This window comes from Siniperca chuatsi, linkage group LG2, assembly GCF_020085105.1.
Source record: "Siniperca chuatsi isolate FFG_IHB_CAS linkage group LG2, ASM2008510v1, whole genome shotgun sequence".
In the NCBI taxonomy this organism is placed as follows: domain Eukaryota; kingdom Metazoa; phylum Chordata; class Actinopteri; order Centrarchiformes; family Sinipercidae; genus Siniperca; species Siniperca chuatsi.
Window position 1 is genome coordinate 22,023,512 of NC_058043.1, and position 16,828 is coordinate 22,040,339.

The following is a 16,828-nucleotide window of genomic DNA, read 5'->3' on the forward strand; positions in this document are numbered from 1 at the left end:
AATATCTCATAAAACATACATTTATTTCTTTACAGGTAGTACATCTTATGACACTTGACTGTTCATTTTATAAAACCATCAACCACCAGGGCTGGATTTTCGAGTGGACAAAGCAGCTGCCCCAAGGCACCTCCATCCCGAAAGCCCCAGGTTCACTGTATGTCTTTTAGTGTCCTGTAATTTGATTAAGCATTTGTTTGAGAATATGCGCCATTAAATTACAAGATCAACTGAAATGATAAGGCCTTTTTCTTTATTATTACCTGATCACAAGGCCTTGTCTTGTTGATGGGCAGTGTGTCCAAATTTATTATTACATGGTTAACTTTACATAGTTAACTGTGAAGAAAGCAGAATACTGCACAGAGAGGAAGGGAGTCCAGGCGTCAATCAGGGGCCCACAGTTCATTTTTGCCCCAGGCACCCCAAGCAGGTGAATACCATTGGCCTGTTATCTGTCAATCTGTGCTTCTATGAGAGCTCCTGAAAACATAAAGTTTAAAAAAAATCTTTTGATGATTATTTTTGTATTTAAACCCTGCACTGATTTTTATTTTATTTTATTATTCCTACATTTATTTTATTATTATCATTATTTTTACATATTTGATTTCATTATCAATGGAATAGACTGCTGGTGAATGGTGAATTTATATTATATTATATTGCCTGCATACTGTAATATCATATATACAATTATATAAGTATATAATTCATATATAATATGGTTATAAGCTGTGGAGGACTTCATCCTCCAGCACCTGGACTCCTAAACGCCAGGATCCTGTTTGTGGATTTCAGCTCCGCCTTCAACACCATCATCCTGGCTCTGCTGCAGGACAAGCTCTCCCAGCTGAGTGTGCCTGACTCCACCTGCAGGTGGATCACAGACTTCCTGTCTGACAGGAGGCAGCTCGTGAGGCTGGGGAAACATGTCTCTGACTCCCGGACCATCAGCCCCAAAGCTGCGTTCTTTCCCCCTCTGCTCTTCTCTCTGTACACCAACAGTTGCACCTTCAGTCACCAGTCCGTCAAGCTCCTGAAGTTTGCGGACGACACCACCCTCATTGGACTCATCTCTGATGGGAATGAGTCCGCCTACAGGTGGGAGATTGACCACCTGGTGACCTGGTGCTGTCAGAACAACCTTGAGCTCATCGCTCTTAAGACAGTGGAGATGGTTGTGGATTACAGGAAGAACCCAGCCCCACCTGCCCCCATCACCCTGTGTGACTCCGCTGCCGACACTGTGAAGTTCTTCCGCTTCCTGGGCACCATCATCACCCAGGACCTCAAGTGGGAGCTGAACATCAGCTGCCTCACCAAGAGGCTGAAGACAATCTGCCAAAGACAATGATGGTTCACTTCTACACCGCCATCATTGAGTCTATCCTCACCTCCTCCATCACCATCTGGCACGCTGCTGCCACTGCCAAGGACAAGGGCAAACTGCAGCGTATCATTCGCTCCACAGAGAAGGTGATTGGCTGCAATCTACCTTCCCTCCGGACCACAATATTTCCTGCACGCCTCCAGGACCCTGAGGCGTGCAGGAAATATTGTGGCTCCCACTGCAGACACAAACTGTTTCAGACACTCCCCTCCAGCTGGAGGCTGCGGCTCATCAGGACCAAAACCTCACATCACAAAAACAATTTCTTTCCGTCTTCAGCCGGCCTCATCAACAAGGCCTGGGACCCCCACTGACACTGACTCTCAAACCCACCCATCCCCCGACTTATAGTACAGTATACTCATACTGGAAACTTTTGCATATTCCCATGTAAATATGGTGCAGATTGCGCATCCTGCACAAACTGTAATTTAAATAACAGTCACATTGAACATATTCTTTATTATTTTCTTATAATATTTGTTTATATTCTTTAATATCTTATTGTCAATTTTATATTTTATATTTATGATTCTTGACCTGCAGTACTTGCTTTATATTTCTTAGATTTCTACTGTTTATTGTTTTGCACCAAAATACCAAAGCAAATTCCTTGTATGTGTAAACCTACTTGGCAATAAAGCTGTTTCCGATACTGATTCTGATAAAGTATTCTATTTATTGATATCTAATTCATGCTTAATCACATTGGGTGCAAATCCACTTAGATGTTAATTGTCGTCCGCCATGAAGAGGGCGCTAATGTGACACATTCAATGTCAAACACATCCATGATGCAAAACGTCTCGATCCTAAAGAAGAAGAAGAAGAAGAAGAAGAAGAAGAAGAAGAAGAAGAAGAAGAAGAAGAAGAAGAAGAAGAAGAAGAATTATTATTATTATTATTATTATTATTATTTCCGGCTCTGTTCTTTTATTTTTTGAGTTTCTGCGCGCGTCATCTGCAGTAGTCGAGGAGAAGTCAAACTTTAAATATTTAGATGTAACATCAGTGTTTAAAATGCCGAACATCAGACACCAGAAGTTTCGGAGCTTTCTGACTGAACGATTTACTACCGTGGCAGTGGAGATTTTTGCCGAAGTTGAAACTATTGTGGAGGCTTATTATGAGGAAAACAAACGTCTGCGGAACATGCTGCACATGGTGCTCAGCCCCGAAATAAAGTTACCCAGGATAGGTGGGTCACTTCTGGTTAACTTACAAATCTCAACTGACTAACGTTAGTTTTAATTACAGCTTAACTTGAGTTGTTGAATTACGGCAATGCGAAGTTAATGTCACTAGCTAACGTTAGCGAAACTAACTTAGCTAGTGATGTAACGTTAACTTAACGCTAACGTTAGCAGTCAGCATTAGCGCGTGTTGGACTCCAAACTATGGTTTTGAGGCTATTGTGCTTCACTTGACTGTTTCCATTTTATGCTACTTTATACTTGTACTCAAGTACTTTTACCCAGCTTCAGCCAAAATATAAAGATTGTTGTTTGGAAACATCGTTTTTTCAGGACCAGGGAGTATAAACTAACAAAACGTCAGAAAAAACATAAAATATCTAGTATGTGTGGGTGCATGAGTGCAAAGACAAAACATTACTTACAGGCTTTTTACTAAGAAAATTAATAAAATTACCCCACAGAATAAAGAAGTTTAAAATTAGCCTCCCCTTGACCAGCCACAACATTAAAATTCTGCTTAAATGTCAATGAATGCATCAATAAAAACAATCTGTCAATGTTTGAGAGAGAGAACCCCAGAACCCTCTAAAAGTTGTGATTCTGCATAGAGTATTTTTACCTTACCTTTTTTGTCCCACTACTGGTAAACATCTAAGAATAGCAAACTTGCCTCCATTTTTCATCTGTCCAACAACTTTGTTTACCGGTGTGCAAAAAGAATTACAGCTTTAAGGGGCCAGTAGTGTGGCTACATATTTGTCATACCCAAAGTATAGAGATTCATAATTACTAAAATATTGGTGCTTTTCTTTTTCCCCACGATAGATGTTAGTGGGTACACTAGAGCAACCACAGATGTCAGAGCGCAGCCCCCTGAGCTGAACACTGGGGTGGACCTGGAAATATCAGAGCCGTTGCCTAAAAAACCTAAAGAAGAGCAAATTGAATATGACATAAGTTCGGAATCAGAACAACAACAACAACAACAAAAACAACAACAACAACAACAACAAGGGCTTGGGGCAACTGATAACTTCATTACTCCAGATTGTGTGAAAAATGACCCAGATGAAGAAGACTCAAGCATGCCCTGCATCGCTGACTCGTACCACATTAAAGTGGTGGAGTTCAACCCCGACTCTTCGGCCACTCTCTCAGCTGATGAAGCGAATTATGAACATGAGGACTTTTTCTCATCGGACTCAGATTGTCCACAGCTATCCAGGAGCGAAGAAAGCACCAGTAAAAGTCAGGAAGCTGAAAAACATAATAGAAAGTCAATGAAAAAGGTAAGTTTATTCCCTAAATATCTAGATAACACATGGCTTAAATCAGGGTGGGTCACTGGTCAGTCATCAAATGCCGCCACATCCTTGATTTTGGAACGTTTTGTCACAGGATTTATTAAACGTTGTGTCTGTTGAGGCAGAACAATTTTCTAGTTGAAAGCAAAGTTACGTAGTAACAATTTAAAATGCAGCTTCTGACCTGCTTTGGTACAGAGCAAAGGTTTGGGTTACTATTAGGTGCATGTTCTTGCGACTCGTTGATTACGCAAGAAACAGACAAACAAAATATCCAATTCCACTTTTGATCAATTCATTGTTATGTATTTTTACAAGCAAAAATACAGAATATTTGCTGGTATCAACCACACTAATGTGAAGAGTTGTTTCTATGACTGTAAAATGAATGGGTTTTATTACAGATGTTCAAGCTAAGTAAGCATTTTTAAGACATCGTTTTGGGCTGTCACAGCTTGTGATTATAACTACTAATTAAACTGTAAATTAATACAATGATTAATTCTAAATTATGTAATAGATCAGTCTAGTGCAAATAATGCTTTGCAGCCAAAGTGTATGTGTATAGTTTGTTGCAGGGTTCAACTGTGCCTGGAAAAATCTGGACATTTTTTAATGCAGCTTTTTCAGGGAAAGTCCTGGAATATTACAAAATAAAGCAAAATGTTCTGGAGAAAACTAAGTTGTCCCAGATGGGTTTTTAACATGCAACTTTATGATCAGGTTACTATATGAACTGTAATAGGTGTTCCAGGCCCCCTACATTAATGTGTGTTCTTGGACTAGCTGGCAGCTGAAATTACAGGTAAAGTAAATTATATCTCATAGGGGCACTGAAAACAGTGTTAAATTTGATAATCGCTTCCAGAGGTCACACAGCTGAATCAATACTTTAGCAAACTTAATTTCTGAAATTTGCATAAGCAGTTCTCAAACCAAGAAATCCATGTTTACCCTTTCTGGCTCACTTAAGCCTGACTTTTAATTCAGTATAACTTGAGATTTTCTTCTCAAACTCGTCCCTGGTCTCATTTTTGAGCTCTTACTCGATCAAATGAGACTGCCACAAAAAGATGCATATAGTTTCTAGGTCTGAAGATGTCCTGGAAATATCCTGGAAAATGATTAAATAAAAACAGTGGAAAAAACATCTTGATTCCCTTATGGACTGGTATAGAATGTATTGTTCACATTGCCTGGTTTTGTTGACAGTTGAAGCATGACGAAATAATAAGTTTTTCTTTTCTTGGGTGGAAATCTTGCTACAAAATAGAAGAAGTCAAAGCGCTTCCTACAGAAAACCATGCTAGAATTACCAAGGTAAGAATGGTGACACTCTGAATGACTACCATTTTCTTGACGCAGTTGTACCAGTTTGCGTACATAGCTAATGATATTAACTTGTTTCATACAGGATGATGCCCTACAAATCTTTCATTGCTGCCCCAACTGACTGCCAGTCCCTTTTGGCAAGGCTCACTGAAGCCTTCAAGAATGTTCCTGATAACAAGAAGCCTCTGATAACCAAAATGGGGCTCAAAGATGATGTGGAATTAGTGGACTGTGCTTTTGGTAAAGTCCCTAAAGGTTGCCCTCTGTCCTACCAGTGCCCTGTGCCATCAAGTCAGGATTACAAGATGAATGACAATGCTCCCCTTCGACCGCTGCTTCCCCTGTCTTCTCACACACTGGAGCCAATGTCTGCTCTTCCCACCCTCAGTGCCAAGGAGCAGGACCACGTGAACGTCATGCAGATCACCTGGGAGGCAGCACACAGTCTGGAGCACTCCACATGTAGACACAAGGAGTTAGTAGAGGAGCTGCGGAAGCTGCGCTTGACCAGCCGTTTCAAGGAGATCTGCAAACTTAAACCAGTGCGGAGCCACGCGGAGCACCTGATATTCAAGATAGAGAAAGGGTTCCCCAGGTGCAAGATGGCACAGATAGAGGAGGAAATGAAGAGCGAAGCACTTCGGGAATACTGTCGGCAGTTGTGTGTCAACTGGTCCCCCTGCGGTTTGGTTGTCCATCCGAATGCTCCATGGCTGGGGGCACAGCCTGACGGGTTGGTGTACGACCCCAGCGAGATGTCCAGTTTCGGGCTGGTGCATGTCAAATGCATCAGGTTCCGGAGCTTCGTCGACTGCGGGTTCATGTTCTGCCAGGACGGAGTCCTGCAACTGAAGAAGACCCACTCGTACTATTGGCACATCCAAGGAGAGATGATGGTGACAGGCACGTCGTGGTGTGATCTGTTGGTGTACTCCAGAGAAGACATACTGGTTCAACGCATCTACCGAGACAAGGTTATCATCAATGTCATGAAGAAGAAGTTGGCTGATTTCTTTTTCCAGTACTACCTGCCAAGTCTTGTTTCAAACTGATGTCACATCTTGAGTTTTTGGGACATTGTCGCACTGCTGTCATACACTACATGCTGTTCCCCTCAGGTAGTTGGTGGTGAGTTTTAACATATTGCAAACGACTTGAATGTGATCTTTTCTGACCACTAATGTTCTACTTGCATTATTAAATTTGTGTTGTTGGTCATGTGTTCTGTAAGATTTCTCTCATTCAGGTATTTCATTAGCCATGGATACATTTTTGATATTTTGTATTTTCTTTTATTTTGAAATGACTGTTGAGATAGCCAGACCCCGTATGCAATTTCTAAATTAAATTTGAGTTTTTATTCGCCACGTTTGCCCCTTACTACTCTCCAAAGGTGTCCTGTTTATTATTTATCAATCTGCTGATCATTGACCCGTTCATTCGAACAATCTACAAAATGTCAGAAAGTAGTGAAACATGTCTACCTCAATTTCCCTGAGACCAAGCTGACATTGATTATGTCTGAAGGTATTCAGTTTACTATCATACAAGATTAAGAAAACCAGAAATTATACACATTTCAGAAGCTGGAAAAAGGGAATATTTGACTTTTTTTTTTTTCTCAGAAAATGACTTAAATGATTGATTGATTGATCGATTGATTACTCAAATTGTTGCTGATTTAATTTTCTGTAGATTGATTAATCAACTGATTGTTTCAGTGTTCTTTCTCATGTTGGTTGGGTAATGTTACATTTTTTTTTAATTAATTTTTAATCACATTATGCATTACAGGTTTAAATGTTGGCACAAATGGAAAGTTTCAAGAGACTACCAAAGAACAAAAAGTGTAACACAATAAGTTACGGTTCTTTTTTTTTTAATACAGATAATGACTTTAAGCAGTATTTTTGAATATTCAAAAATTAAAAAAATTCTCAAGTTTCTCTAGTTTGGAAAATGGTTTGCTCCTTATTGACAAAGATTTGGATTGTGACATGCCAGGGAACCCCACTGTATCACTCCTGAATGACTTGTCTTTGTGAAATATCTCACAATATCAAAAACATGTCATATTAGGCTGTCTAATAAGATAACAGCATCAAAAAGAATGCTGGCATTGCGTTTGTGGCCTCCACATCTGAAAATCTCAGTGGGTAGGTAACTATTTCGATGTTGTTAGTATGGAACTTTCAGTGGCTAGGCCTTAAGTAAAATCCAGCATCAGTGCTTACACTTCAGCCAACACCGACATCATCTTTCAGTTCATTTACTTGAACTGGCACTAAATATTTCAATTAGTGCTAGTACTAAATACTAAGTACTAAAGGTTTCCATTCGGAGAGTTCCAGGTCACTTTATTACCTTTATTTTGCATTTCAACTCCTTTCGGTGCTTGGAACTTCAACTGCATCTTCATCTCCTTTCAGCGCTTTTCACTTAAATTGACACTTCAATTAAGAGGTTTAAGGTACATTTATTTGTCATTCTACAACACAGGGCTGTACAATGAAATTAGAGTTGTAGCCCCATCCACACACAGAACATACACACAAATATTTAAAATTAGAATAGAAAAAATTAGTAACTATACACAGTTACTTATGTACATATTCTATACAAAGTTAGTGGTATTGAATGTGCAAAACCAGCATTACAGAATGTTCCATGTCATTTTTTTAATGGTGGAGTGCGGAGGTTGAGGTGGAGTTGAGGAGTCTCTCAGCCTGAGGAAAGAAGCTGCTCTGTAGTCTGTACGACAGCAGATACTTCTGCATCGCTTGCCAGACGGCAGCAGGGTGAACAGGCTGTGGCTGGAGCGGGTTTTGTCTTTTAGTATCCTTTGGGCTCTGAGCAGACACCTCACCGATTTCACTGATGCTCGGTACGTTGGTACCAATGATCTTCTGAGCGGTTTTAATCACCCGCTGCAGAGCCCTCCGGTCCTGGGCCGAGCACATCCCATGCCCGTTTGTTTCCGGTCAGGATGCTTTCTATTGCTCCTCTGTAAAAGTTAACAAGAACTTGCCACGGGAACTTTGCCTTCTTAAGGTTCTTTAAGAAATACAGTCAAATACAGTTTCTGAGCTTTCTTGACCAGGGTGGAGATGTGTGATGTCAGTGACAGGTTCTCTGTGATTCCCAAGAACCTAAAACTGTTCACTTGTTCCACCTCATCTCCACTGATGTAGACAGGGCTGTGTGTCTTTGCCTCCTGTTCCCTAAAATCAACGATCAGCTCTTTGGTTTTGCTGGCGTTGAGCAGTAGGTTGTTCTCTGTGCACCACTCCGCAAGATTGTTGATTTACTCCCGATATAAATTCTCATCGTCGTTTGAAATCCGGGCCGATGATGGTGGTGTCGTCCACAAACTTCACAACAGAGTAGTCTCCATGTCGGGGGTTTGCAGTCCTGGGTGTAGCTACAGCGTGAACAGGAGGGTTCAATGAGCAATGAATGGGGAACTTCATTCAAACATCAGCTTCTTTCTTTACTTTTTAACTTCTTTTAGTGTTTGTATCTCTCCTTCAACTACAACTTCAACTGTTTCAGTAGAGCTAAATGCTAAATCAGGTGATAATGTTGCTGTAGTAGTCTAGTATTCTCTAGTCTTTTGTTCTGTTTGGCTTCCTGAAGACCCCGAGCCATTTTTAACAGCTCAAAAACAAATCCACATTGTTTAAATCAGCATGATGGTCCATCGCTTGAATACATTTTACAAGAATTGCTTATAAACTTGATCTTGAACTGACACAACTCAGAAGTCCAATACAGAAAATGAAGCATTACTTCTGTTTGGGCCCAGCTGTAAAACATGGTTAACTACAGTGGATTTTCATAATCTCTATATTTGTGATTGGTGTGGATCGTACTTTTTACACAGCAACACACCTTCCAAATGCCAAATGTCTCTCTCTCTTGCACACAGTATTCTAGGTGGCCTCTGTGGATGTAGAACAAAGCACATTTCTATGTCTGTGAATGAGTTATTAGGAAACGTAAGGGATATATCGTATATTTTAGGGCCGAAACTATAATTTTCATTATCAATTAATCATTCCAATCAATACAATTTTCACAGTCCAAGATGATGTTTTCAAATTGCTTGTCTTATCTGACCAACAGCTCAAAACCCAAAGATAATCAGTTTACTATATGACATAAAAAAACATCAGATCCTCACATCAGAGAAGCTGGAACCAGCGAATGTTTGCCATTGTTGCCTGGAAAAAGACTGTAGTGATTAATCGATTATCAATGTAGCTGCAGATCATTTTGCTGGCAATCAACTATTTGATTAATTGACTACTGTTGCAGCTCTAATATGTTTGTTCATGCACAGCCCATAGGCTACAACATTTCCTTATACAAAATATTATTTTTAAACATACAGCATTGGGATCTGTAAACACAAGGCTTCATGTGGAGATAGTGGGACGCTGCTCCTGCAGGGGGCGCTGTGGTCACTCAACATGTGAGACAGTTGCAGGACTGTGCTGCGTCTCGTTAGTTAATATCAGATGACGTAGGGTCGTACAATGTGTTGGGTTGTTTTTTTTTTTTTGCAGCTGCACAGAAAAAACACTTCTCAGTAGAAACGCTTTGTCATGTTTCACACATACCCCGTGTGTATGCGTGTCTGTGGCAACAATCATTAGTCAGCAGGACACGCAGTTCGTCACATTTTACCCTCTTGGGATAGTTTGCAGTTTAACCGGATGCAGTTGTTTTGAAATTACCAGCTCGCTCGCTCGCTCTCTCTCTCTCTCTCTCTCACTCACACACACACACACACACACACGCATATACGGTTCTCGTCTTGTGGAGCTTGTGTCCCCGCTTTCCTACCACCTTTGTTTTTGTGATAATGGGTGTTAATAAAACATACATTAGTATCGGCTATGCCTCGTTTGGTATGCTCATGGGGTTTTCTGCTTTCCTCGCGTGGAACATCGCGTTCAAACAGCCGTGGACTGCAGCCATGGGAGGACTGTCAGGTAGAGGAAACACCGTGTCTGTCTGCAACAATGCATTTTTCTTTTAGCGTGTGTTATAGTAAACCATATGTGTCCTGGCATGTGCATGTTTTTATTCCAGCCTTCAGCTAAACACCAGCGACCCCCTCCTCAGGCTGAAGGTGCCCCAGTTACTAAACCTGTGCAAAATGAGCCTTAGACAGAGATCACAGTTCAGACTTGTTATTGAAGGGCAGAAATGTCGACAGTGTCATACAATCAAGTCAAATTAGTATTATTTTAATATTAGGACAGTATGTCCTGCAGCAGATTATTCATTCTTATCTGACTTCTTGGCTTGTCGTGTGTACAAGGGCCCACTTTTCACCTAAAATGACCAAATGCTGCTTTAGGAATAATGGCAAAATAGCTGCTATATGAGCTAATTCTAACAATGGAGATTAAAAAAAGTTTTCTAAAGTGCAGAAATTTCAAAACATGGGCCACATGTTACACATTGTGTGGGATGTTGTGGCAGTTCCTCGGATTTAAAATGTTATAATAGAAATTATTTAAAGGACCATAGCAGTGTTTTGATGTTTTATCCCACATATCAATCACGTATACTTTATATTCATTTACACCATTTTTAATAGCATGTTCTAGTGTTGTGTCACATTTTTGAATTGTGTTTTTCCCCCGCCTTTCAGACACCTGTTGGTTGTCATTCATTTCAGGCCCCTGCAAGTTGATTTTTATATTGTACTTAAATGAACAGAAACCACTGTTGGAAGGCACGAAAACTCCTAAAACTGAAGGCAAGTGGTTGGTATTAATGTAGATTAATGTTACTGCGTCAAAACGTCAATACACTATGAGTGTTAAAGTGGATTTTCTCATGGCATTGGGCACAGGTTTGTGATTTTATAAATGACAGTTAGATCTCAGTCAGTCTAGCCTGAATATAGAATGGCTAGCATTATGCACAATTATGCAACGGGTTATGTTGCGTGTTGTTTCCATGCATCTGACCTTTGAGCCTCTGTTTAGGTCCTTATCTACAACCTCTGCACTCATCTGTTCACAGGATGTAATGTGATCAATTTTAGTGGTTGTTAAACCATAAAAAAGAGCAACGATCATAAGTGTAGCATTGATGTCATTCTTTAAGATTAGTGAGCCACATCAGGAAGTTAACCCCATTCCCTGACATATTGGCACCAATATGAAATATTACTGGTTTTTGAGGAGTGGATGCACTTCCTGAATCTGCATTTTCATTTTCCACAACCTGTTCCATGCCTGCTTTGATGAAACACTGACATAAGGAATCATATTTTTTCCCCCAACAAAAATGACACATGATGCATGAGCATGTCCATCATCGCAGTGTTCTTCACTGGAGACACTGACACTGAAGTATACGCTGCTGTCATAGAGCTACAGCTCAGTTCCCTCTGTTACAGTTTCAGAGTCAGTGAGAGTTGTTACTGGTTGGTGAAATGTGGCAGGGTCAGGGTTAGGATTCACAACACTAGCTGTAAGAAAAAGGGGAACATGAAGAAAGGAGTGTGATTCAATGACTCAGCAATTGGCAGCATGCTGTGTCATGATGTCTGCCACTGAAAATGCACACTTAACCTAAGTTCATGATCATCCAAACTCAGGTCGGCTGTTCTGTGTGATCAGTTAATATCAGCTGTGCGTGTGTTGTCATTAAAGGTGGTTTTGCATGTTGTAGTCATAGTTTCTGCCAGCGGTTTCCATTCATTTTAGTAATGTATGATTCAAAACTTTCTCAGATCAAGTCATTCATCAGTGCAGAGCATTTTTTAATACATTTCTTTGTTGGTGCATTCAAGGAAACTACGACATCAGGGGTTTGAAAGTCAGTTGCTGAAAATCAAATTTTAAAACAAGAAACTAGCATTCACATTTTCACAACATCCACGTCTGCTTATTATTTGTCTTTAGGGTTTGTTATGAAATAACAGAGTAGCTTTTGAATGCAGTATTTGGAGTATTCAGAACTTTCAGGCCCTTATTGCAACTACAACACTAACATGGCTTTAACAAAGAGAGAAAAGAGAAACCACCACCAGCGTCCTTTCTAAAAAGTGATTTAGTCTTCTGAAAGCCAACTTGTCGGTCATGTTTGTCCCTCAGGTGTGCTGGCACTTTGGACCCTGATCGCTCACATCATGTACCTGCAGGACTACTGGAGGACCTGGCTAAAGGGCCTCAAGTTCTTCTTTTTCATGGGGATTTTCTTCTCTCTGTTGGCAGTAGTGGCCTTCATCACTTTCCTGTCTATTGCCATCAACAACAAGGAGTGTAAGTTCAATGCTTTCCTGTTTCACATAAATTGCCAAATGTGTTTATGTACTGTGGTACTGTATAGACAGTCTATGGTGGAGACCCACAGTGGCTCACCAAAGAAAGATCAAACACAAAAGATCTTTATGTTACAGTTGATGTTTACTATATTTCACCCAGTGTTGAACTAGTTTTGCAGTAAAGCATACAATACTGTAAATAATCACAATAAACAAAAAGGCTAAAAGATACAGGACAAGTTAGAATAAAATTGCTAAAAAGAACCTGGATGACCTGATAAATCAGACCACTGGTTGGAGAGTCCAGGTGGAGTTTGGTGTCCCCACTCCACCTCAACCTGCCTCTTTTGGGTCTACTTCATGTGCAGATTTCCTCCAATTCCCTGAATGCCCTTTGACAACCCCGAGGGAAATTGGTGCAGCAAGTTTCTGTGTCATTTGTCTTACAGAAACTGCAACGTGCAGTTCATTCCTCATGGCTACTATTAATGAAAAAATAAGTATATGTGGGCCATATTATCGAACTGCTTAAAGTGATGATTTGAACATAAGTGAAAGGAAAAAGTCCTTCACTTTTACTTCTACTTGCAAACCTATAATAAAAGCTATGCTTTTAAACTTAAGACAGCTCCAGAGGTGTATTAAGTTGGTTAGGAGTAGATCCTAGATGGCTGCAGCACAGACACAGATTTGATCACACACCTTCTGAGACAGTTCTAGAGGGATTGTACAAAATATGAATAATAATATGTTAGCTGAAGCAATATGTAAAATTCAGAAATAGATCAGTGTTAGCCTTCCATTTTCATACCTTTACACCTCATACATTTATGAGGTGTAAAGCTGGCATAGATTTTCTTTTTCTTTTTCATTTTCCATACATTTTGTCAATGTTTTACTAAATTCTCCTCATTATATGATTTCCTTGTTGTACCTTGTTTACCAGCAGCAGAATTTCTTTCTTGCTTCAGTTTGGTTTTCTTTTTGTTTCCATTTCAGCCACTTTATTTTTATTTTATCCCTATTTATTAATCAGAGTTTATACATTATAAATATATTAGATTGTTGTTAAATTCAACATGTAATTGCTATGGAGTTATTAAGGATATCACACAAATTAACTAGAAAAAACTCTTATCACATATGTATACTGCATTTCGTTGCCTTGTACTTGTACATGTGTAATGACAATAAAGTTGAATCTAATCTAATCTATTTTTTTTTTTTAAAAGACTGACTAATCTGGCAGACGCAGGGTCAATCCTTATCTCCTGCTCAGAGCAGATGTGATCAATCGTGTGATCACTTGAGAGTTGCTCTCAAAGGTTACTCACTTCGCAGTAAGGAGGAGTCAGTCGCTTGATAAACGTGTCGTATTTGTCACTTTCAGGGAAGAACTTTCGTACTCCTAAGTTGGATCTTTAAAGCATTCTTAAACTTAATTCTTATGAAGATGAAAAATACACCACTCTGGTCTGCAGAGTGCTGAATGACTCCAATCTGTGTCTCTGCCTCCCACAGCCCTGACTGACCCTCAGAGTCTCTACCTGTCCTGTGTGTGGAGCTTCATGAGCCTCAAGTGGTCCTTCCTGCTCGCCTTGTGCGCTCACCGCTACCGCAAAGAGTTCGCCGATATCAGCATCCTCAGTGACTTCTAAGAGCACTTAAACATCCCGCCGTAACTACACAGACTTTGGAGTACACTCACTGTGCTGGCTTCCCAGCCTGAGAGTGCCCAGAAGTGATGGATGACATTTTAAGAGGAATCACAGGAGAAGTTGAAATACTTTGTGGATGAGCACCCTGATTCTCCCTCACCTTCTTGGCCAGCGTCTCCCCCAAACCTCCTTTCTTTTTTTAGTATGTGAGCAGGGTTTGTTGTTGACTTGCCCACTTTCCAGACAAATCCAGCTCCATTTTTTATGATCCTCGATAGGCTTTACATTTTCACTTCCTTAGCATCCTGCTTAGTCATGCATCTGCACAATTTCCTCTTGACAAAATATATCATTTTTAACCATGACTCAGTGAAGGGAATTGCTGCGTTACTAACACACTCCTCAGTGGTAATTATCAGTTGCAGTTTCATGCTGTAGCAACCAGAGGGCATCACCCTTCCAACAATTAAACACCGTGTACAGTATGTGTGCTTGACATCCCAACTTGCATCTTACGTATTATATTTAATTTTTTCTGGTTCAATGAATGATGAAGAGGTTTTTTTTCCATCACACGTTGCGCATTCAGTGGTCAAGTGATGAAATCTGCATATCACAAGGCATCAATCCTGTGGTGAATGCAGCGCTTCAAAGTTGAGTCTTGCAGAGGGCAGGTCACCCACAATCCTACAGCATCGACATGAAGGCTTTCATGTGCAATTCCAAATAAGCACCAGATATCCTGGTCCAAACTATGAAGGGGCATTTTTAATGTAAAGAATGATTTTTGTATTATTTTTATCAGTGTGACAAAAAAAAAACACTAGAAGATAATAAGTGTAATTGTGAAAATGGGCCTCAGTTATGACTTTAATTTCCGACAGTAGTGATACCACTAATGTGCGTTCATGTTGCTTTATGTTATATTGTCCTCATCTGAACCATTTATGACATTTATATTGTTGCTTAATGAAATTATTTTGCTGTGTTTCCTTTAAATGTTTATCTCTGTGCATTACCATGTTAGAAATGAAGGAAGGTGCTGTATATTCACACGTATCACTTTACTGAATGTTGTGAGTGTGTATTTGTTCAAGAGTGTGTCTGAGAGTCGCGTTAATAAAATGTGTTTTTTGACATCCCCTGTGCATTAGTGTGTTTTTGCAATGAAATCTGAAAATGGACACGTCAGTGGCTAATAACTGTTCCTCTTTTTAAAGACAGAATTAGTTTTTTTTTTTTTTTACAGTTTCTGTTCCTCCAGTGCATTTCAACAGCAAAAAAAAAAAAACAACACAATTTATTAGTTTCTTCATAGGCCTTGTGACTTTCATGTAACATGAGAAAGTGTCACAGAGGCAGATTGAAGGTGCTACACATTCTTCTTCCTACTAAGCCCAGGTCAGGAGGGTCAGTGTTGGGCTTTAGAGTGGGATTTGTGCCGTGAGAGGAATGAACCACTCTTCCCACCCACCCGAGCCAAACACCCCACAGCACTGCAATTGCAACAGTAAATGCAGGTCAATAACCTGCACTTTGAAGTCAGGCAATTATTCCATCCATCCACATTTTTATTTTGTCCCTCAAAGGGAAGGTTGGGGCTGGGTGCAGAGATTTTTTGGTGTATGATTTTGTTAAAGCAGCCAGCCTGATAGAAAGACTTTGAAGTTGATTTGAAAAATATGTGACTGAATTATTACCGCGCTATCAGTGTTTGGTGCATTATAACTCATTAAGCTATTCAGTTACAGGACAATATCTGGTGGAAAAATGTGTCTCTTGAATCCATCCTGCAGCTGTTAAGGAAAAAAAACTCCTACTATGTGAAGTATAAAGGAAAGTGAATCTGGCACAGTGTTTCATTATTTACTAGAAGTATCAGTAACTTTGATCCTTACGAAGCCACTATCATTATTTCACTCTCTTTGTTGCTTTCCTGCATCCTTCCTCTGTGTTTTAAGGACATTTTTGGTGGTACTTATATCTTAATTGCATTACACTGGTTTGTTTGTAAGCCCCCAGAGTCTCATTGCATCAAGGTAATTGCGATGTTGTGGTTAAATCACCATGGCAACATTTTTTATCTGGCCGTTATAAACTTCAACATTAAGAAACTGAAAAACAATCCGGCTCACTTTCCACTGAGCAAGCTGGGGGCTTTGGAACCAAATGCGTCCTATTAAGTTTATACACCAGCCTGTAAAACGTGTGTGTGTGTGTGTGTTTGTGTGGTATGTAAAGAGAGGGAGGGGTCTAGTTTTATCCAATTATGGGACTCCTTTCTACCCAAATCAAGAAAGGAAGTTGTCTCAAGTGTTGACTGGCAGTCTGGCAGAGTGCGGTGAGACTGGAAACAATAGTTTCTACATTCAAATACATTCAAATAACACAACTATCCTGAACACCGTGTACAATTAGATACTAAAGAGCAACTACAAGTTTAATCAAAATCTATAACAAACAACCTACAGGGGAAATTATTCTGTTGCATTGCACACATGCACACCTTTTCAGCTGATGATGTCAGAATTCAAGTATCTGAGGACACAAACATACCATAACTTTATGAGCATCCACCTGTCCACTCTCAGACATGTGTACTTGCACTCTCCGGCACATTAAAATCAGTAGTTACAGCAGATTTCTCTTTGTTC

The 16,828-nt window shown here is 39.9% G+C and overlaps 2 protein-coding genes across 3 annotated transcripts; both read left to right on the top strand.

Annotated features, from left to right (window-relative positions):
* The first annotated feature begins 2,222 nt into the window (after nt 1–2,222).
* Nucleotides 2,223–6,611, top strand: LOC122868451. Its single transcript, XM_044180429.1, has 4 exons — nt 2,223–2,591; nt 3,415–3,878; nt 5,167–5,213; nt 5,308–6,611. Exons 1-4 carry the CDS (start codon nt 2,414–2,416, stop codon nt 6,275–6,277), a joined length of 1,659 nt encoding a protein of 552 aa, XP_044036364.1. The 5' UTR covers nt 2,223–2,413; the 3' UTR covers nt 6,278–6,611.
* A 3,137-nt stretch (nt 6,612–9,748) lies between these two features.
* On the top strand, nt 9,749–15,313 carry LOC122868457 (heme transporter hrg1-A-like). Of its 2 annotated transcripts, XM_044180436.1 has the most exons (4): nt 9,757–10,222; nt 10,891–10,998; nt 12,347–12,514; nt 14,038–15,313. In XM_044180436.1, the coding sequence occupies exons 1-4, from the start codon at nt 10,093–10,095 to the stop codon at nt 14,172–14,174; spliced, it is 543 nt and encodes a 180-aa protein (XP_044036371.1). In that variant the 5' UTR covers nt 9,757–10,092; the 3' UTR covers nt 14,175–15,313. The 2 variants fall into 2 exon arrangements, with proteins under 2 accessions (XP_044036378.1, XP_044036371.1); XM_044180443.1 differs by lacking the exon at nt 10,891–10,998 and having other exon boundaries at nt 9,749–10,222.
* Nucleotides 15,314–16,828: the final 1,515 nt, after the last annotated feature.